Below are 21,671 nucleotides of genomic sequence, written 5' to 3'. Positions count from 1 at the left end.
ATGAAATATAGAGATTGGGTCTTGCTATGTTGGGATTATAGGCGTGAGCCACTGACCCCAGCCAGGCTGGCATATCTTAGCAGTTCAATAAAGAAGTGGAAGAGAGGAAGCAGAGTGCAGCAGTCGCCATGAACTCTCTTGTATTGATACCTTTTTTTTTTTTTCAAGACAGAGTTTCGCTCTTGTTGCCCAGGCTGGAGTGCACTGGCATGATCTTGGCCTCCGCCTCCTGGGTTCAAGTGATTCTCCTGCCTCAGCCTCCCGAGTAGCTGGGATTACAAGCGTGGGCCACCACGCCCAGCCAATTTTTTTTGTATTTTTAGTAGAGACCGGGTTTCTCCATGTTGGTCAGGCTGTTCTCGAACTCGCGACCTCAGGTGATCCACCCACCTCGGCCTCCCAAAGTGCTCTGATTACAGGCTTGAGCCACCGCCCCCGGCCGTATTGACACCTTCTTTAGCACTTCTGCTGTTATTGCCACTGTTTTCCCAACCACTGCCCCCAGGCTGCCTTAGTCATTGGTCCACCCTGGATTTACACATTCCTCTATCAGGGTGGCAACCTGTGGCACATCTATGGGCTCCACTCAACTGTGAAACTTTTTCAGGGCAAGGTCTGTGTCTGAGAAATCTCTGTATGCCCAGAAAATAGAGGGGGGGAAAAATAAAGCTCCTAATTTACAGATTTAGGCCGGGCGCGATGGCTCACGCCTGTAATCCCAGCACTTTCGGAGGCACAGGTGGGCGGATCACCTGAGGTAAGGAGTTTGAGACCAGCCTGGCCAACATGGTGAAACCCCGTCTCTACTAAAAATATAAAAATTAGCCGGGCGTGGTGGCGCACGCCTGTAGTCCCGGCTATTCAGGAGGATGAGGCAGGACAATCGTTTGAGCCCGGGAGGAGGAGGTTGCAGTGAGCGGAGATCGCGCCACTGCACTCCAGCCTGGGCTACAGAGTGAGACTCCGTCTCAAAAAAATAAATAAATTCACACATTTAAGTGACAAACTCATTGTAAGCAAGGAATTCTACTCGACTTTCTGTCTGCGTAAACTCTGCAAATCCACTTGGCCTCAGCCACAGGGTCTTTATTCGTAAAGCAGCAACAGTGGGACCGTCAGAACACTGCCGGGCAGGCGTGAAAAGGTAGGAACTGTATGACCACGGAAGTTGTTGTCCCTACAACCTATTTGCTCATCCGGAACACAGAATAGTGGTCCTCTAAAGCTCGCAGGGCTGGGGGTCGCCATTATCAGCAGTGGCGTCACTAAACCTGAACCCAAGGGTCTCTGCAACTTGGGAAACGACGGCCCGGATCTGAGGAGATGGCCCCTTCCTCCCACCCCGCCTAAGGACTCAGCCTCCCTGACCCTGCCTTTCCGGAGCTCAGAGTCCCCTCTGGCCTGCCAGGGTGGAAGGAATGGGTTTGGCTGAGGTCGGGGGCTCGGGTCTGGGACGCACTCCACTTCCCCAGCTGCGCGACTATGGCCAGGCTCCCTGTCGGAGCCTCTGCCTGGGGCCCCACCTGGAAAAATGGCTCCTCTAAGGCGCTTCCAGCCTAACGCCCGTCCTCTTCTACCTCTTGGGTGCAGACTGTCCCTCCCACTCCGACCGCAGGTCCCCCACCGGCCACACAGACGGCCACGCTGGAACCCAGCCAAACACTACGGTTTCCAGGCGCGTCCCGGAGCCTTCCTTTCCGACTCCCGGAAGTGGCCGTGATCTCACGATATCCCGGAGGCGAGCGCAACCGGAAGTCCGCTCACCCTCGCGAGGCCCCAGGGAGCAGGCGCTGCGCAGTGTGGAGGTCGTTGGAGTCACTTCCCCGTCACCAGCTCCTGTGCCTGTCAGTCGGCGCCCCTCCCGCTTCAGCCATGCTCTCCGCCCTCGCCCGGCCTGCCAGCGCTGTTCTCCGCCGCAGCTTCAGCACCTCGGCCCAGGTAGGCCCAACGAGGGGCGGCCTGCAGGCGGAGGCCCCTCAGCCCGGGCCACGTGCGTCCCCGGTTCGCGGGCAGCTCTCTGACCCTCTCCAGGCCAGCCTGGACCGCAGGGCTGCCCGGCACTGGCTGGAGACTGTGGCGCCCGGGGCAGGCCCTGACACTGGCCTGGAGGTGCGGGGGAGATAGCCGGGGAGAAGGGGGCGAGGTAGTCCCGCTCCAGGGCCGGTCCATTTGGCAGGGCTCCCCCAGGTCTCCCAGATTCCCCAGAGGACCTGCTCTTGGCTTGCACGCCTTCAAGGTTGGGAAACCAGGGCTCTGCATCTGAAAGTAAACTTACGTTTTCTGCAGCTTTCCATTGCTTTGACGTAGCTAATCTCCTTGCAGCATCCGTGTATAAAAGAAATTGTATACTTCCTAATTGCATAGTATGGACAAACCGAGGCTAGAGAACTGGGCCAGGGTTACACACTCATTTGGCCAGAGGATTAGAATTCAGCGCTTCTGACCTGAAGACGGCTTTCTCTTAACCTTTTTGGAGGATCTCTCCTGCTGTGGGTGGACTGAGCCTGCCGCCAGGTGTCTTAACAGTGCTTGACTTGGCCCGCGACCACTTAAGCCTGGGCTATTTTTAGCCATCTTCTAGAATGGTGGTTCTTAAACTCTGCTGTGTCAGAATCACCAGAAAGCTAATAAAAAACAGAGGCCTGGGCTCATTGAAGAAGCTTAAGACTGGAGTTTCCGCATTTTTACCAAGTGAATCTAATTAAACCTAATTTTGAGAACCCAGGAGGTGCCCGCATTGCTTTTTAATTACGACGCCCAAGAGGGAGGTAATTTTAAAGGGGAATCCAAATGTATCATTGAAGTTCTCCAGTTTCCTGTACATCCAGTTCATTTGAAAAATAAATACAAATGCTCCTGGATTGATGGCTACTTCCCATACCCATCGCAAGTTGGTAATATCCTAAGTCAAAAGGCGAGTTTAACTTTGTATTTTCAACTTGCAATGGATTCCCACAGGCAGCCCCATCGTAAGTTGAATGTACCAAATACTTTTGCGCTACGGTAAAGTGGGGCCCAGCTGTATACAGATAAGTACATTAAGTACCTGTGCTTGCCAGCAACTATGCTGGGTGCTTCAGGGGATACCAAGAGAAGTGAGAAGTGGCACTTGAGATGGGACAGAAATGAGTAAACTCAGGACAGGTAGAGGCGATGAAGGTGTTAGGGAATGAGTAAACTTAGGACAGGTGGAGGCGATGAAGGTCTTAGTGAATGAGTAAACAGGATTGGAGGAGATGAGGTGTGGGGGAGGGGCAGCCGACCAAAGATAGGACAGGGGTGTCCAGGGAGAGGTTGAGTTTTGGTAGGACCTTCAGATATTCGACATATTTATTGAGCTAGGTACTGGAAATACAGTGGTGAACAAAACACAGAAGTCCCTGCTCTCACGGGAATTACTAGATATTTTACTTATTGCCCCACTCATTATAAAGTATCTTAAAATAGTGATGAATATGCAAGAAAAATGGGGATTGTAGGGTGCTTGTGTTAGGGAAGAGGGTACCAATTTTATTTACTTTTTTTTTTTTTTGAGGCAGCGTCTCACTCTGTTGCCAGGCTGGAGTGCAGTGGCGCAATCTCGGCTCACTGCAGCCTCCACCTCCCAGGTTGGAGCGATTCTCCTGCCTCAGCCTCCCGAGTAGCTGGGACTACAGGCGCGCACCACCATGCCCAGCTAATTTTTGTGTTTTTAGTAGAGATAGGGTTTCACCATGTTGCAGGATGGACCCGACAGAGTCTCACTCTGTTGCCCAGGCTGGAGTGCACTGGCGCCATCTTGGCTCACTGCAGCCAACTCTTGGGCTCAAGCTATCCTCCTGCTTCATCCTTCCGAGTAGCTGGGATCACAGTTAAGGGCTACGACAGCCGGCTAATTTTTGTATTTTTAGTAGAGATGGGGTTTCACCATGTTGGCCAGGCTGGTCTCAAACTCCTGGCCTGAAGTGATCCCCCCTCCTTGGCCTCCCAAAGTGCTGGGATTACAGGCATGAGCCACCACTCCCAGCCGAGGGTAGCAGTTTTACATCAGCCAGGGTAGGCCTCACCCAGAGTGAGATGTTTGAGTAAAGTCCGAAGGAAGCAGAGATCACATCATATGGAAAGAGTATTCCAGGTAGGGGATATGTCTCAGGATGTAGCTGAGAGCCCTTGGAGAAGCATAGGGCATGCCTTGAAAGTTTGAGAACATGAGGCTAGGGTAGTTCCAGAGAAGGCAGTGGAGGTAACAGAACAGGCCTCGTAAAACTTTGGTATTTTCTCAGAAATGGGGTGGCCAGTTGAGGGTTTTCAGCTGCGTAATGATTTGCTCTTCTTTCCATTTTAACAAAATAGTCTTAGGAGTGAGAGAAAGGTGGGTTAGGAGTTCATTGTGGTTATCTAGGTGCAGTTGGTAAGAAATGGTTGAATTCTGGGTATTTGTTGATGGTACCAGAAGGATTTGCTGATGTGTGATTAGATAAGGGGTCAGGGATGACACCAAGGTTTTGGGCCTTGGAGTTGGGCTGAAATAGGCAAGACTTATAGAAGACAGTGGGTTTAGTTAGGCAGGGAGAAGATATCAGGAGTTCAGTTTTTATTTATTTATTGAGACAGAGTCTTGCTCTGTCACCCAGGCTGGAGTACAGTGGCGGGATCTCGGCTCACTGCAGCCTCCTCCTCCTGGGTTCAAGTGATTCTCTCACCTCAGCCTCCTGAGTAGCTGGGATTACAGGTGCTGCCACCACGCCCAACTAATTTTTGTGTATTTTCAGTAGAGATGGGGTTTCGCCATGTTGGCCAGGCTGGTCTCAAACTCCTGACCTCAGGTGATCCACCTGTCTCAGCCTCCCAAATTACTGGGATTATAGGCGTGAGCCACCATACCCGGCCAGGATCTCTGTTTTTGATATGTTCAATTTAAAATGCCTGTTGGGCATACAAGTGACGTTGTTGAGAAGGCAGCTGATGAAAGCAGAAAGAAAGATGGGCTTGAGCCCATGGTGCAGTGGTCTCCAGACTTTGGATTTTTTTTTTTTTTTGAGACGAAGTTCCGCTGTTGCTGCCCAGGCTGGAGTGCAATGGTGTGATCTCAGCTCACCGCAACCTCCGCCTCCCAGGTTCAAGCCATTCTCCTGCCTCAGTCTTCCGAGTAGCTGGGATTACAGGCATATGCCACCATGCCTGGCTAATTTTGTGTTTTTAGTACAGACAGGGTTTCTCCATGTTGGTCAGGCTGGTCTCAAACTCCCGACCTCAGGTGATGCGACCATCTCAGCCTCCCAAAGTGCTGGGATTACAGGCGTGAGCCACCACGCCTAGCTGGATCCTGTATCTTTAACAGTAAAAGTGTAGGAAGCATATAGCCCCAATGTATTTACTTATAGATATATGTACTAATATATACATTACAATATAAACTCAAGTAGAAATTTTAAAACAAACCATAACACGTTGTAAAGTGTTAAAACTTATAAATGAAGGTAGTGTTACCGTATGTCCGTTTCAACACAGTTTTCAACACAGTTGCCAAGCAGTGTGCTGTTGATAGCCACTCTGCCACCCAGCAAAGGTCAGCGGGTCTGGAAGACAGCTCTTTGACAAGGAGATCATGATCTAACCTCCGGGCCACCAAAGATTTTCATCTCATTGCAAAGCATGGTAAAGATTATACTACTTAAGGATCGTGGTTTTGTAAAAATTAAGTTGATGACATCCTGTAATATACAAACAGTGACATCACCTTGACAAAGTGAAAGCAGAGAAACCAGTGAGGCAGTCTTCTTCCCCTCCCTCCCCCATGTTGTGTTCACCTTATGTACACGTGGGACTGATCCATTTAAGCACCCTAGTGAGGGCACAGGTCGGTCCATTTCTTGGTAGAGATTAATTCTTTGTTAGATAAAGATAGAGACAGTCCGGGCGTGGTAGCTTACACCTATAATCCCAGCACTTTGGGAGGCTGTGGTGGGAGAATCACTTGAGCTCAGAAGTTTGAGACCAGCCTGGGCAATGTGGCAAAACCTCATTTCTACAAAATGAGTGGTGTGTACCTGTAGTCCCAGCTACAGCTAAGGTGGGGAGGATGGCTTGAACCGAAAAGGCAGAGGTTGCAGTGAGCCAAGATCGCACCACTGCACTCCAGCCTGGGTGAGAGAGGGAGACCCTATCTCAAAAAAAAAAAAGATACACTCATTGCAGCAGTTTCATCCTCCACCCTGGTGGGACTGTCTTGGCCACTCCCCTGTGGAACCACTGCCCTGGCTGAATGATGGACGCATGAAAGCTTTGGAAGATTTTTTTTTTTTCTTTTTTTTTTGAGACAGACTGTTGCTCTTTCACCCAGGCTGGAGTGCAGTGGTGTGATCTCCTTCTGGGTTCAAGCGATTCTCCTGTCTCAGCCTTCTGAGTAGCTAGGATTACCGGTGCGCGCCACCATGTCCGGCTAATTTTTTTATTATTAGTAGAGATGGGGTTTTGCCATGTTGGCCAAGCTGGTCTCGAACTCCTGACTTAAGGTGATCCACCTCGGCCTCTCAGAGTGCTGGGATTACAGGTGTGAGCCACCACGCCCAGCCCAGAAGATATTTTTTTAAAGAGATGGAATCTTGCTCTGTTTCCCACGCTGGAGTGCAATGGCACCATCATGGCTCATGGCAGCCTCAACTCCTGGGCTCATGTGATCCTCCCACCTCAGCCTTCTGAGTAGCTGGGACTACAGGTGCATACCACCATGCCAGCTTGAGCACGAGAGAGAAATGATTAAGACTTTGATTTTGGGAAAGCATGCTTTGGAGGTGTTGCTGAGTACCTAATTTAGATAATGGAACAGAAAGAGGAGGAGGAGCGGGTCGGGAGGGTGGTTGAGCTGCTAAGTTCTTCATGTCCTGACTTGATGTCTCTGATAAGAAGGAGGTGGCAGAAGATGGTTCTAGAAGTTTACGTTTAGTGAACACAAGTGCCATTTGGGACCAGGGATGGAGGGAGGGGGGCAGGATAAATGGACAGTTGGGTTTGTGGAACCCACGCAACGGCTAACAGAACTGGGAATGCAGAGCTGGGATTTGGGAGTCCCTGAGACTCACACAAGATGTGGGAGTAAGAGTTGAAAATCCAGAAGTGGGTGAGGCTGAGGCAGCCCGATCTCAGGTTCTGAGCGGGTCTGACAGGTTCAAGTTTCCAGGCAGCCAGGGGTTCACCTTTAAAGCACCAACTTGAAACTCAAAAACCTGTTTGAATTCAAATGTTGGTTGTGTATGCTTCCACAGTTTAATTTCCTGAGCAGAAACCCACTGTGTAAGCGTCTTGGTTCGGATTTTGGTTTGTTTGGTTTTGGTTTCTGATAACCAAAGCCTGTTACTAGCTGGCCTCAGCTACTGTAGAAGACCGTGCAGTGATGCTGTCAGGCCCCAGATGACCACACACGGTGCTGAGAGTTCCTGTGTCGGCCACTTTGTTTGCCTCTTCCCTCACTGGCAGTTGCCTGCCTGCCTGCCTGCCAGGAATCGGCTCTGCTTCTCATTTGTGAGTTTAGATCAGAAACAAGCTCCCTGGGTGTGGCTGGAATTTTGGTCAGACCTTGAGTGAGACCTAGAGGGGAAGAGTACCTTCGAATAACGGGAGTGGTTGCCGGATGCGGGGCCGGGTCACTTTCACCCCATCACTTTCCTAACTGTTCCAAGCTGAAATGCCCAGGGCCAGCTGCTACTTTGCTGCCTGTTCTTCTGATTAGCCTGGTATGAAACAGTGATTCTCAAACTGTTTGGTATCAAAATCATCTGGGGAAAATGGCAAAAATGCCAAGGCCTAAGCCCCATCCCGCTTCCAGGAGCCTAGTCCTGAGTGGGCTTCATTAGCTCAGCAGGTGGCTCTGATACACACCTAGGCTGGAGAACCAGTGTGAGGTACTGGAGCCCGAGATGACAGATCTGACTCACCAGGAGGGTTGGAGTCTTTCGCAATGTACATAAGCCCTTCCACCTCGTTAGGCAGCTCCTCGTCCTGCCTGAGGCTCCAGCCACAAGTTTGCTGCCTGGATGAATCTTCCCCGATTCCCCACCCCCGCAGGGAGTTGATTGCTGCACCCCTGTCTGCCCTCTTGCACAAGGGGCTTCTGTGACAGTGTTCTCTCCGCTCCTAATGCATTTCACTACCTGTCTCCTACAGAGCCAGCAGGGATCTTCCTGCATCCTCAGTTACCGGGAGGGCCTGTTGCTAGGCACTCAGTGTGTGTTTATAGTTTTAAAGCTGCAGGTTGAAGGGAAGGCTGCTGTTACCAGTCCAGCTGCCTGATGGAGTCCAGCTTGCTCTTCATCTTTCAGGAGGGTTTTGAAGTACCCTGAGTATCACAGCCTCTACAGACATAAATTCTCCCCATTTGAAAGTGGACCTTTGGAATGAAGGTCCTGAATTCTTCCAGAATGAGACTGATATAAATACAATGATTGTATCTTGCTTTGGCAACTGCAGTAAAAAGAGGCCCAATGCAATATTTTTTACAGGATACCATGTGAATCCATTTCATGTTCATTTCGTCCTAAGAGTCCTTTCTCTGTGCCTCTTTTTAGAACAATGCTAAAGTAGCTGTGCTAGGGGCCTCTGGAGGCATCGGGCAGCCACTTTCACTTCTCCTGAAGAACAGCCCCTTGGTGAGCCGCCTGACCCTCTATGATATCGCGCACACACCCGGAGTGGCTGCAGATCTGAGCCACATCGAGACCAAAGCCGCTGTGAAAGGTACTGGGCGCGCTGACCCTAGAGACTTGCTTCCTGTCCCCAGTAGGCCAGGATCCGAGTTTTGAGTAAGATTCTTAGATGAAATTAAATGTTTAGAGACTGGGGTTTCTCTGTTTGTTTTAAATGTAAATTTTACAAGTGATTACACCCTTTTAGACTTGCGTGTATAAAAATTGAAACAGCGGCGTCTTTTAGAAATGTTGAGGTAGTCTAATCATCCCATTTTCTACTTTTTCTAATTTGAAAAGTAGTATGAGGATGGGGAAGAGGGAAGTGTCGGCAACCTATGGTGAGGATGTGGGGACAGTAAGATGGTGTTCTCAGCTGCGGGCCACCTTCCCTCTACCCCAGGGTTATCTTGCCAGCTTCTCAAAAAGCACGGCCTCTTTGGGAAACCTGCCCGTCTGTGGAAGGCAGTGTCGGATATTCAGTAAATGTTGTCTGGGAAATGATTCACTGGACTCAGTGCAGTGGCTTATGCCTGTAATCCCAGCACTTTGGGAGGCCAGGTCAGGAGGATTGCTTGAGTCCAGGAGTTCAAGACCAGCCCAGGCAACATGGCGAGACCCCTATCTCAACAAAAAGTCCAAAAATTAGCCGGGCATGATAGTGCACACCTGTGGTCCCAGCTACTTGGGAGGCTGACGTGGGAGGATTACTTGAGCTCAGGAGGTTGAGACTACAGTGAGCCCTGATTGCACCACTGTACTTCAGCCTAGGTGAGAATGAGACCCTGTTTCCAAAAAAAAAAAATTCATAAATATACATATTTATATATGCTGCTTATTTAACCTTCACAATGTATCAACATGTTTGCATGTCACTGAATTTTTTTTTTTTTTTTTTTTTTTTTTGAGACCGTGTTTTCCTCTGTCTCCCGGATGGAATACAGTGGCACAATCTTGGCTTACTGCAACCTCCCCATCCTGGGGTTCAAGTGATTCTCCTGCCTCAACCTCCCGAGTAGCTGGGACCACAGGTGTGCACCACCATGCCCAGCTAATTTTTGTGTTTTTAGTAGAGTTGGGGTTTCACCATGTTGGCCAGGCTGGTCTAGAACTCCTGACCTCAAGTGATCCACCTACCTTGGCCTCCCAAAGTGCTGAGATTACAGGCATGAGCGACTGCGCCCAGCCCGAATTCTTGATAAAATTATTTTTAAAGCTGTAATTTATCGTTTATGATAGCTCTGCTGTTGACCATTGGCTGTTTCCTGTTTGCTTCTGTAAATATAAATATATTAATATAAGTTGCAGTACGTATCTTTATCTTTACATCTTGTTAAAATTATTTTTAAAGCTGTAATTTATCGTTTATGATAGCTCTGCTGTTGACCATTGGCTGTTTCCTGTTTGCTTCTGTAAATATAAATATATTAATATAAGTTGCAGTACGTATCTTTATCTTTACATCTTGTTTAAGTCTTAGAGTTCTAAACACAGAATTAGTAGGTATGAATATTTCAAAGCTTTTACTATAAAATTCCAAATTGCTGTCCAGAAAGATTCTACTGATTTCTTTCCCCTCCGACAGCGTATGCGATATGGTGTCTGATGGTGTTTACATGAGTCTTAAGTTGGTGTGAACAGCTGGGGAGGCTGCCTGGCAAATTTTATGTTCATGCACCTTCCAGAGTTCTCTGAATGGGTTGCCCGTTTTCTTTTGGGCTGTATATTCGGGTTAAGAAGGCTCTTGCATTAAGGAAAAAGTCAAGATCAAAGCAGATTTTGCATATTGTAGCAAATTTCCCTGAAATCTTTGAAAACATATTTTTTCCTTCAGATGATAGGAGTAAACGAAATAGTAATATTTAGAGTCTTTCAGCACAGGACATTTTCTTTCCTGGCCTTCAGTGCCTTCTGATCAAGGAGTTTGGGCTGGCACAGTGGCTCACTCCTGTAATCCCAGTACTCTGGGAGGCCAAGGTGGGTGGATCACTTGAGTTCAAGAGTTCAAAACCAGCCTTGCCAACCTGGTGAAACCCCTTCTCTACTAAAAATACAAAAATTAGCCAAATGTGGTGGTCCATGCCTGTAATCCCAGCTACTCAGGAGGCTGGAACAGGAGAATCACATGAAGCCGGGAGGTGGAGGTTGCAGTGAGCCAAGATCCCACTCCAGCCTGGGTGACAGAGCAAGACTCCCTCTCAAGAAAAAAAAAAAAAAAGGAGTTTTCATCAGGATTGTGGTGATGGGGAATGAGCAGCTCCTCTCATTCTAACTGGAGGCCAAGAGTGACTTACAATGCTCACAAGTAGGATGAAGACAAGCAGTGGCTCAGTTTGCTTTTGTGGAAACCTGGAGGGCTGACCCATTCTAGCTGGGGCCTGGGCAAGGAGAGGCTGGGGAAAGCAGGGTAGAAGGGGAGGGTTCCTGCCACGGGGATTGTCAGCTCGCAGGGCAGTAGTCGTCAACAGAAGGAATCACGTTACAGGCAGGGCTTCTAGCCTTTACGAGGCCATTAGTTGGCCTTAAGGCCAGGGCTGAACTTTCCAGGCCTCTCTGAATCAGAAACGGTGACATTTCTCTTTTGGGGTGTTTGTTCTAGGCTACCTCGGACCTGAACAGCTGCCTGACTGCCTGAAAGGTTGTGATGTGGTAGTTATTCCGGCCGGAGTACCCAGAAAGCCAGGTTTGTGTTTGAAAGCCTTGTCTGGTACCTCCCCACGTGAAGATGTGGGGATTAAACCCATTTCCTATTAAAAATGGATTTAATCTGGTTGCTTTGTTGTAGGAAAAATGCCACCAGCTCCCCTTGCCTGTGGGGTAAAGGTCACATCTCTTTGTTGGCCTGGGGTCAAAGTCGTCTTGCCATTCCCCTGTGCCTCTGTGCAGACGCCCTTCCCTCTCCTCAGCCCCACTCTACCTTGGAGTTCTTATTAAACCTCGACGGTCCTTCTCAGATGTTGTCCTCTCCTGCTCCACCCATACAGACCTCGCTTCTGGCACTCATCATGCTGGATCATTTACCCTGCAAGAGAGACTGACTTGAAACGGGGATCTTGAGTGGCTAAATTTCCTGTAACAGCTGGCGCTCAGCACATGCCGCCTGTCTGGAAATTTGTGGTGTTCTCTGTTAACATCTCATATTGGATCATTTCCAGGCATGACCCGGGACGACCTGTTCAACACCAATGCCACGATTGTGGCCACCCTGACCTCTGCCTGTGCCCAGCACTGCCCGGAAGCCATGATCTGCGTCATTGCCAATCCGGTGAGTGTGGCAGCACCTAGCTCTTGCAGCTATGGCAGGTGTTTAGGTGCTGACAGTGCGTGAAAAGCTCACGATTTGCAGCAAAGGCTGCTGATGTGTTGGGGGGATGGGGGGGGGTACACAGATGAAGGGGCTGAAATGGAGAGGTCGGGCACACTAAGCAGAGGCCCGTCCGTGCATTTCCTAAGGACTCCTTCTGGCATGAACTGAATGAGCGTTGTCCCAGCCAGCCTCATGCTGTGGGCAGACCACGTCTCTCTCTGCTTTAGTTTCCCCACCTGAAGAGAAGTCCATTCTCAAGGCTCCTTTCAGCCATGACTGTGGTGGCCTCGATTCCCTTTTTGACACAGTAGCTCCTACTTAGCCAGGGAAGTACATTCCAAGAGCCCAGTAGGTGCCTGAACCCTGAACCCTGTATATACCGTGTGTATACGGAACCCTGTATATACCATGTGTTTTCCTAGGCATGCACACCTGTGATAAGTTAATTCATAAACTAGGCACAGTAAGAGATTAACAACAACAACTAATAGTAAAACAATCATAACAAGATACTATAATAAAAGTTATTTCTTTCCCTTTAGTCAGAACTTCCGCCTTCTCACTTAAGGGAAGTACTTAATGGCTTCTCTGGTTTCTGTGTTTCCAAATTGCCAGCATCACTACTCTTGCGCTTTGGGGCCATTGTAAAGTAAAATAAGGCGACTGGAACACAAGCATCATGATCCGTCAACAGCTGATCTGATAACCAAAATGGCTCCTAAGTGACTCAGGCAGGTGGTGTGGACGCATGGGGATGCTGGGCAAAGGGTTGACCCCTGTCCTGAGCGGGATGGAGCCAGAGTTCATCCTGCTACTCAGATGGCATGCAGTTTTTTTGTTTGTGGTTTTTTTTTTTTTTTTTTTTTGGCTCTGTCGCCCAGGCCAGAGTGCAATGGCGCGACCTTGGCTCACTGCAACCTCTGCCTCCCAGGTTCAAGCGATTCTCCTGCCTCAGCCTCCTGAGTAGCTGGGATTACAGGTGCATGCCACTATGCCCAGCTAATTTTTGTATTTTTAGTAGAGACAGGGTTTCGCCATGTTGGCGAGGCTGGTCTCAACAAACCAACCTCAGGTGATCCTCCCGCCTCAGCCTCCCAGAGTGCTGGGATTACAGGCATGAGCCACTGCGCCCAGCCAGTTTAAAACCCATGAATTCTTTATTTCTGAAATGTTCCGTGTAATAATTTCAGACCTCATTTGACTGCTGGTAATTAACACAGCAGAAAGTGAAACCATGGATAAGGTGGGACTATCTGCATTCTACTCAGGATTTCCATTCCTGGTCCCCTGTTGTCCCCATCTCCTCATTCACACACAGCCACCCCAGGCCCCACTCACTGGTTTTTGCAGGTAGCTGCTTACTCTCAGAAACGTCGAGTGCCGCGCCCTCACTGAGAGGGCGGCCATGGTTCCCCAGCTTGACCTGCAGGGCCTTGTGCTCATTTAACAGCAGCCCCCTCACTGCTCCTTCCTGGCGGAGCCTGTGTCCTGGTGTCTGAGGATGAGGATCGACTGGGGTGAAGGGGCAGGGACCATGATGTCACTGAGAGGCACGGATGCCAGCAGGCATGCAGAGCTCGTGCTCCTGGCCTCTGAGGGTCCTGCCTTCCCCAAAAGCTCCTCAGGGTAGTGGGTCACAAATAGAGAGCTGCTATTCCCTTTGTTGGGGAGCTAACCAGTGCCTAATAGAAACCTGGCCGTTCTGTCACCTTCTGGTGTCCCGGGTGACGTGTTCAGCATCCGTCCTGTGTGAAGTCATTTAGTATTTATCACTTCATGAGGTTGTCGTTTCCCCCACTTACAGAAGAAAAAAACGGGTCCCAGGGAGTTAGGGTGACCTGCCCAGGGTCGTAGCACAGAGGGACCGAGCTGCCAGTGGACCTGCTTCCTTGGAGCACACAGCCACTGTGCACTGCTGTCCCATCAGGAGTGGCCCTGCAGCTGTGAGTCCCGGCCGAGCAGAAGGTGACCCATGGAGGCATCATCACACATTTCAGTTGATAGCTGAAGGGCCACCAAGGGAAGAAGCATCCTCTACAGCAAAGGGTTTCTTTGTTCACATGGTGTGGCCTGTCCTTTGTGGCGGGTGGCTTGCCAGTACAGAGTTATCAGACAGGGCAGTTTAATGTGGCATCTTTGACTAGTTAGACCTTTGGGAAGGTCTGACAAAAAGCCCTTTTCCTTCTGTGGCTTGGGCCCTGCTCTCGGAACCCAGGGCAAGCCACGCCTGTCTGTTGGATGTCCTAGGTTAATTCCACCATCCCCATCACAGCAGAAGTTTTCAAGAAGCACGGAGTGTACAACCCCAACAAGATCTTCGGCGTGACGACCCTGGACATCGTCAGAGCCAACACCTTTGTTGCAGAGCTGAAGGTAAGGGCGGCGTGGGTGTTGCTCAGGTGACCTTTCTGAACTTCTCCCGCCACCCGTGCTCATTTACGGGCATGCCCAGGTCACGTGTCACTTGGGGGTTTTAAATGTTTTTAGAGCTCGCCTTCTTGATGGAAGCAGCCTGTGTTTCCTGTGGGTTCAGGCACCCGGCCCAATAGGCGTCTACTCTGGCCAGTGTCTGTCTCCCAGCTCTCGCTGTCTTCCTTCTCGCCAAGAGCACTGTGGGTTCACGCCCCACTGTAACAGACACGGCAGTATGTACCCGAGGGCCTGGTAGTGGGACTCTGTTACGGGTGTGGGGGTCACAGAGCTTCAAAAGCCATGGCCCCAGGCCTTAGAGTTCCATGGAATGGGAGAGACACTTGAATCGAAGAGACAGTTTAATCGATTGAGACACCGTGAATCGAGTGAGACACCGTGGCACGGTGGCTCACGGCTGTCATCCCAGCACTTGGGAGGCTGAGGTGGGACAGTTGCATGAACCCAGGAGTTCAAGACTGCAGTGAGCTGTGATTGCGCCACTGCCCTCCAGCCTGGGTGACAGAGCAAGACCCTGTCTCTTTAAAACAAAACAAAACAAAACAAAACAAAACAAAACAAAAAAAACCAGTTTGAGTGAGCAGGTGAGCGCAGGTATGTCCAGAGGCCCCCGGGATTGCTGCAGTATGGAAGTGGACACACCAGGCAGGATCCCACCTCCCACCTCCAGAGGCGCAGCCCCTGGCGTCCTGGAGGCAACAGTTCATTCTCGTGGGCTCTCAGGGCTGGGCACACCCCAGGCCCTAGTCCTGCCCTGCACCATAGCTGCCACTAGCTACATTTGGCTATTTATGGTTAAATAACATTAAAACTATATCCCTCTGCCACACAAACCACATTTAAGATGCTCCATGGCCACATATGGCTCCTCTGTCCTCACAGAAAGTCCTGTTAGGCAGTCCTGTCTCAGCCTTGAAGCTTCACTGTTAGAGTTGGGGACAGGGTACCTTGGCCCTTGGGAGAGCCCCTGTCCCCCACCTCCAACAGTGAGGTGGACTATCATTACCCCTGGCTGCCTGACATTCTGGAAGTTTCCTGGATCATATCAAGAATGCATATCAATCCTTAAACTTCCGATGGCTGGTTCCTCCCTCATCCTCTCACCCACCATATTCCCTTTCAACGTGGCTCCAGGACCTCCCAGGCCAATGCCATGTTCCCATTTGCTGCAAAGTCGCCTTGCCCCCCGTCTTAGCATGCACCATTGGAACATACGTTTCTAGGAGTCTTGTATTTGAGGGCAAGCCTCTGGAAAGCAGGGCTGTGTACCTTCAGCCCCGCGTCCCTGGTGACCGTGCAGGGCCCGCACGTGTGTGCTTACACACCGCCAAGCTAAGCCTCTCGGATCTTTGGCTCCCGGCTCCATGAAGCTGATCCTGCTTTTCCCGTGCGTGAGGCTGATCCTCCCTCTCCCAGACCAGGCTCATTTCCCAACCTAGGACTGGGCTTTTCAGTGGCCATGGCCATCGGGGCAGGTGGCTGTTCCCTTGCTACCATTACTCCCACCAGGTTATTGTCCGTTTTAAGAAATACTTGGTTCAGCCGGGCGCAGTGGTGCATGCCTGGAATCCCAGCACTTTGGGAAGCCAACGCAGGAGGGTGGCTTGAGCCCGGGAGTTCAGGACCAGCCTGGGCAACATGGCAACACCCCATCTCTACAGAACATTTAAAAAACATAAGTTGGGTGTGGAGGTGTGTGCTACTTGGGAGGCTGAGGTGGGAGGATCATTGAGTCCAGGAGGCAGAGGTTGCAGCCAGCCAAGATTGTGCCACTACACTCCAGCCTGGGGGATAGAGACCCTGTCTCAAAAAACAAAACAAAAACCTGGTTCACAGATTCTTGGGGGTGTGGTACCTCCAGTTTAAGAAATGAGGCGGCCTTGAACTGTGGTGTTTGGAGCCATAGGAGTCAGTTTGTTCTTTCTGTCCCAATCACTGTTTGAGGTGCCAGACTTCTCACTCATGGGTATCCTGGAATGGATTTGAATTTTGTTCTGTGGGGCCTGAAGAAAAGGGAACTTGGATTGTTGTGTGTAGGGAGGAGTCTGGGCTTGTGCATGGGGAGTGAAGCCGGCTCTGGGAAAGAGGATGCCAGGCCCGGAGGGGGGCCTCCACAGGAGGCAGCATCCTCCCGTGCCCATCCGCAGTAGGCACAAATACTCACTGTGAAGGAAGGACTTGCGGTGGCCTTGCCAGACAGCGGCGAACCCTCACGGCACCTGCTGGCGCTCATGCTCAGCCTTTTGGGGCACCGTGGCAGGAGATCAAGCGCAGCAGGGGCTGGACAGGGCCTCCTCCCAGCTGGCTCTGTTCCACCCTGAGTTCTGGGAGCTTTTCCAGTGTTGGGGCTGTGGGTGGCTGTGACATGTTTTACACTGAAAGAGCTTGTTAACTCATCCAGCTTCATACTTTGGTCACCAGGGTTTGGATCCAGCTCGAGTCAACGTCCCTGTCATTGGTGGCCATGCCGGGAAGACCATCATCCCCCTGATCTCTCAGGTACGTGCATATGACCTTGTGAGGGGCTTCGAGGTCAGGATTCCCTTTACCAGGCCCTGCTTTGAGGTGATCCCGGTAGACTGGAGAAGGCCTGGCCATGTGCCAGGTTTTGGAAGGGCTCCCGTTGTAGACAGCCCCGCCCCTCTGCTGCAGGGCGGTGTCAGTCCTGGAGCGAATGTGGGTGGAAGCTGCTCAGGGCGCAGCTCCAGCACGCAAGGAGAACCACTGTTGGGAACCTCACCGGGTTACTGGTTAGGCCGGAGCAGGAGAGGTGCTTTTTTCAAAAATGAGTCCAACGCTGGACACAGTGGCTCATACCTGTAATCCCAGCATTTGGGAGGCCGAAGCGGGAGGATTGCTTGAGCCTGGGAGGTTGAGGCTGCAGCGAGGTATGATGCACCACTGCACCACTGAAGCCTGGGCGACAGAGCCAGACCCTGGCCTCAAAAAACAAATGAGTAGAGGACTCACCACACTTCCTAACAGAGTTGATTTGACTTCGTCTTTTTTTTTTTTTAATCTTTTTATTATTATTTTTTTGCTGCTTCTTGTGGAGCAGGGCTGCCCCATAGGCAGTGTGCCCAGAGTAGCATGTCATTTTTCTATAAAGGTTTTTTCTTCTTTATAGAAAACCTTTCCCATGCCCTGGTGATGGGAGGGAGAGGAGAGGTCGGGAGTAGTGGGGGTGGGATGCAGTGGGTCTGGGGTCGTGGGCCGGAAGCCACTCACTGATCCCACGGCTTGGCTTGCAGTGCACCCCCAAGGTGGACTTTCCCCAGGACCAGCTGACAGCACTCACTGGGCGGATCCAGGAGGCCGGCACGGAGGTGGTCAAGGCTAAAGCCGGAGCAGGTAGAGTCTCAGGCAGCCCCGGGGCTGGGTGCCAGTGAGGCCCTGCGAGAGCTCAGGGTTGGGGAGAAATGCTGCTTGTCCCTGGGCATGGATGATCCTTTTCAGTGTTGATTTGCATTTGCCTGGTGGGAAATCCCTGTGTGAGAGGGCAGCTCGGCCTGCTTTGTGGGGTTGAGAGTCATTTTTGAGGCTGGCAGAGTCAATTCCACACCATTCATGTATAAGTAAAAAGAAATCAGGGGTGCCGACTGAAATTCTCGACTGTTAGGCTGGAAGGTGTGCAGGTGTCTTGGCTGGCAGGGCCGGCTCACCTGGGCGTCACGGTTGTGGCACCAGCCAGGCTGACCTGCCTGTGCCCCCCTAGGCTCTGCCACCCTCTCCATGGCGTATGCCGGTGCCCGCTTCGTCTTCTCCCTTGTGGATGCGATGAATGGAAAGGAAGGTGTTGTGGAATGTTCCTTCGTTAAGTCACAGGAAACGGAATGTACCTACTTCTCCACACCGCTGCTGCTTGGGGTACGTATCCGGGCGTGGGTCCTTCTGACTGTGCAAGAAGGGGGCGTTCCTTCTGCTTAAGCCTCAGGAGCTCTCCCCGGCCCTTTGTGCAGTAAGCTCATGTGCCTGCCTGGCGAGTGCTGTTGTTTTCAAGGGTGGACGCACACCCGAGAAAAAAGAGCTGGGAGGATCAGACTGTGAAGGGTGAACCTCCCAGCAAGTGGGTGTCCTTCCCTGCAGTTTGACAGCGGGTGCCCAGTAGCTGCAGGAGTATTGACTGATAAGACGCTCCATCTCCAGGCAGTCCAGGGAGGCCTCCCTACCCCGCCTGAACACCTCCCTGTCGCTCCTTATTCGTCTTGTTCGGACTGCGGGGGCGGCCAGGCCCAATTCCGCTTCCAGAGTGTGCCCCATCCAGACAGCCTGAGTCTTCAGCAAACAGAAACCCTTAGGTCTTACTCATACCCCCTCAAGCCGAGTTTCCATTTCTCACCTGTGGGCAGAAATCAGGCAGATGTGTGGTTGCCTTCATCACGTGGCCAGAAAGTAATATGGCTTCACTGGGCCACCCCAGGACCTTTCTCAGAGATGCTCCGATACAGAAAGATCCTTCAGCTATGGCCCCAGGCCTTGGTAAGAGACAGGCACTCGACGGTGTAGTTCTGTCCCCGTGTCGGTGCAGGTGTGTGGAATGGCAGGGCCTGCAGGTGAGACGCACCCGGTTCTTACAGGCCCTCGAGCCAGGGGAAGCAGTAGGAGGGAATTCAGTCGAGGTGAGGTCTGAGGCTGTTGCCACACAAACCGTGCTCAGTTTCTGCAGGTGAGACGGTGGCAGAGATGCCTGTTTTTGCCAATGTCAGACATTTACCTACTTAGTGACACCTGATTCAGGTGACCGTGACAATGTTTTCAGTCCTTTACCAACTTGAGGGGAGAGACAAGAACCCAGAAACAGGCTCTGTTGGGGAGAATACGGTGAAGTGTTCCTGATGATTGAGTGCCTGGCGTCCAGGTGCTTGTTGCATTGTCCTCGTGTGCACGAAGGTGGATGGTGCTTGTTTTATAGCTAAGGAAACACATTTGGAAGGTCAGTCATTGTCCAGGGTACCTGCCTAGACAATCACAGTGCTGGGACCCCTGCCTGGCACCCTCTGACTCTGAGCCTCGCACTCCTGACCGCAGCTCAGTCCCACCCACCTGGTCAGCAAGGCGCCCCCAGCAAGGCACCCAGAACCCGCATGTATAGACAGACTCCTCGGCGAGGCTGATGGAGCGACAGGTCGGGGTTTCTCTAACAAGCACTTTCCTGGAAACTTCATTTTAACATGTTCCCATTTCCCTCAGAAAAAGGGCATTGAGAAGAACTTGGGCATCGGCAAAGTCTCCTCTTTTGAGGAGAAGATGATCTCGGATGCCATCCCCGAGCTGAAGGCCTCCATCAAGAAGGGGGAAGATTTCGTGAAGACCCTGAAGTGAGCCGCTCTGATGGGTGGCCAGTTTCCTTAATTCATGAAGGCATCATGTCACTGCAGAGCCGTTGCAGATAAACTTTGTATTTTAATTTGCTTTGGTGATGATTACTGTATTAACATCATCATCCCTTCCAAATTGTGGGTGGCTCTGTGGGCGCATCAATAAAAGCCGTCCTTGATTTTATTTTTCAAGGTCCCTTCTGTAAATGCTGTGCTTTCTTCCCCATGAGAGCCAACTTTAGAGTGTCTGCTACCTCTTCATTACCAATCAGAATTAGATGATGTTTAACTGCTAGACTGAAGCGTGATGCTTTCATCAGTAGCTTCAAGAAAGTCTAAATTGTTAATTTATGGAATTGGACACAGTATTCAGTTTACCCGTACATGCTCCTCCTGTCCCTCCTGTTGGCACCCTTGCATCGCCCGGGCCTGATTCCTCCTGGGGGTGGTTCACCCCCACGGGGTCATAGTTCAGCGGTGAATGCCGGGCAGCCGTTTTCTGGCTGAGCAAACAGCACCTTTCTCATTGAGCTTCCTCTGCTGACCTCTGTGCCCCTTGGGATTTCATCTTCTGACCGAACCCTGATGTTCAGTGGCAGAGACAGCCCATGGCCAGAACTGTGGGGAGACCAGGGTTGGGGTATTGGGTTTGGGACAGCCCAAACCCCAGCCTCTGTGTCAAGGCCAAGGACGCTGTGCCGCCATCAAAAGGGGGTTCCAGGTTTCCATCAGTGGCCTAAAGAAGGGACTTTGTTGTATTGAGGAGTGGGGAATTAAAGAGATTTGACTCCCTTTAGTATTGGGGGCAGTCCGTTCCCCAGACACTGTGGCCTCTGAAGTGGAAACTGAAAGCTGCATACCTGGGAAAGAACTTTCTAGCAACAGGCAATGGCCTTCAGTGGAAGAGGGAGGGCTGGAGGTGTGCCCAGTACTTGGACGTTCATCTGTCCACGACAGCTTTTTGTTTTTTTAAAAAAGCTAAAATGGAAATGGATTTTTATCATAAAGGATGACATCGTTTTCTTCTACAAGTAATACATGTTCATTGTATAAAACCCAAAAAGCAGCTAAAAAATAAAGCGGGAAAGGAACTACTGGTAATACTTGTCCTCTCTTGCATATTTCATAGGTTGAGAGAATGAAGCCTGCTCTGCAGGTTATCTGCTACTGTAACAATCCCAGCCCTCTCCACTCTGGTGGCTTTTAGGCTATTTCTGTTCCTATCTCTCGACGCTGGGGGTTGACAGGGCTCAGCTGGGTGGTTACATGCCCACAGCTCCCACTGCAGTCACTGGAGGCTTGGCTGGACTGGAGCATGCGAGGCTGGTGTTTGGGAGATGCCCGGACAGCTGGCCTTTTCCCCGAGGTCTTGGGCCTCTCATTCTTCGCAACGCCTCTACAGCAAGGTCCACAGGTTTGTTGAATGACTCAGTTCCCACAAGCAAAAGGAGAAGCTGCCAGGCTCTAAGGCTTGGGCTGAGAACTGGCCCAGCTTCACTTGTGCTGCATTCTCTAGGTTAGAGTAAGTTACAAGGCCCCCACTGACGTGAGCAGGAACCACACAAGGGTGTGGCTGCGGGATACCTGACTGGTGGCCATTTATGGAGATGAGCTGCCCCCTACTTCTTTCACTGTGTGTATTTGCCCTTGTCACTTTTCTAAATTTTTCTTTAGAGACAGGGTCTCTGTCACCCAGGCTGGAGTGCAGTGGTGTGATCATGGCTCACTGCAGCCTCCAATCCCTGGGCTCAAGCGATCCTCCCACCTCAGCCTCCCCAGTAGCTGGGACTATGGGTGCCTGCCACCACGCCCGGCTAATTTTATAATTTTTTGTAGAGATTGCAGTGGGGGTGGCCGGAGGTGGTGGCTCACGCCTGTAATCCCAGCACTTTGAAAGGCCGAGGCAGGCAGATCACGAGGTCAGGAGATCGAGACCATCCCGGCTAACATGGTGAA

At 51.1% G+C, this 21,671-nt stretch overlaps 2 protein-coding genes and 1 pseudogene across 9 annotated transcripts in view; 1 reads left to right on the top strand and 2 right to left on the bottom strand.

The window, feature by feature from the left end:
- The window catches only part of STYXL1 (serine/threonine/tyrosine interacting like 1), a 55,647-nt gene extending 52,836 nt beyond the window's left edge, over positions 1-2,811 (bottom strand). For 4 of the 8 annotated variants that reach the window (XM_054496561.1, XM_054496562.2, XM_054496569.2 and 1 more), the window contains exon 1: positions 1,524-1,651. The gene's annotated coding sequence lies outside the window, so the exon portion shown is untranslated. Of the gene's footprint in view, positions 1-1,523; positions 1,687-2,275 lie in introns of those variants that run through there. The other 4 variants (XM_054496570.2, XM_063668203.1, XM_054496567.2 and 1 more) reach the window with 3 other exon arrangements.
- On the top strand, positions 1,757-19,899 carry MDH2 (malate dehydrogenase 2). The gene is made up of 9 exons (XM_054496560.2): positions 1,757-1,938; positions 8,544-8,712; positions 11,260-11,343; positions 11,816-11,925; positions 14,215-14,340; positions 16,819-16,896; positions 17,649-17,748; positions 18,113-18,264; positions 19,588-19,899. Exons 1-9 carry the CDS (start codon positions 1,873-1,875, stop codon positions 19,717-19,719), a joined length of 1,017 nt encoding a protein of 338 aa, XP_054352535.1. The 5' UTR covers positions 1,757-1,872; the 3' UTR covers positions 19,720-19,899.
- Positions 17,401-21,671, bottom strand: part of LOC129040873 (rab5 GDP/GTP exchange factor-like) — a 99,231-nt pseudogene continuing 94,960 nt past the window's right edge.

This window comes from Pongo pygmaeus, chromosome 6 (genome assembly GCF_028885625.2).
Source record: "Pongo pygmaeus isolate AG05252 chromosome 6, NHGRI_mPonPyg2-v2.0_pri, whole genome shotgun sequence".
NCBI lineage: Eukaryota > Metazoa > Chordata > Mammalia > Primates > Hominidae > Pongo > Pongo pygmaeus.
The sequence above is the reverse complement of the archived record's forward strand: the minus strand, read 5'-3'. Positions and strand labels throughout refer to the sequence as shown.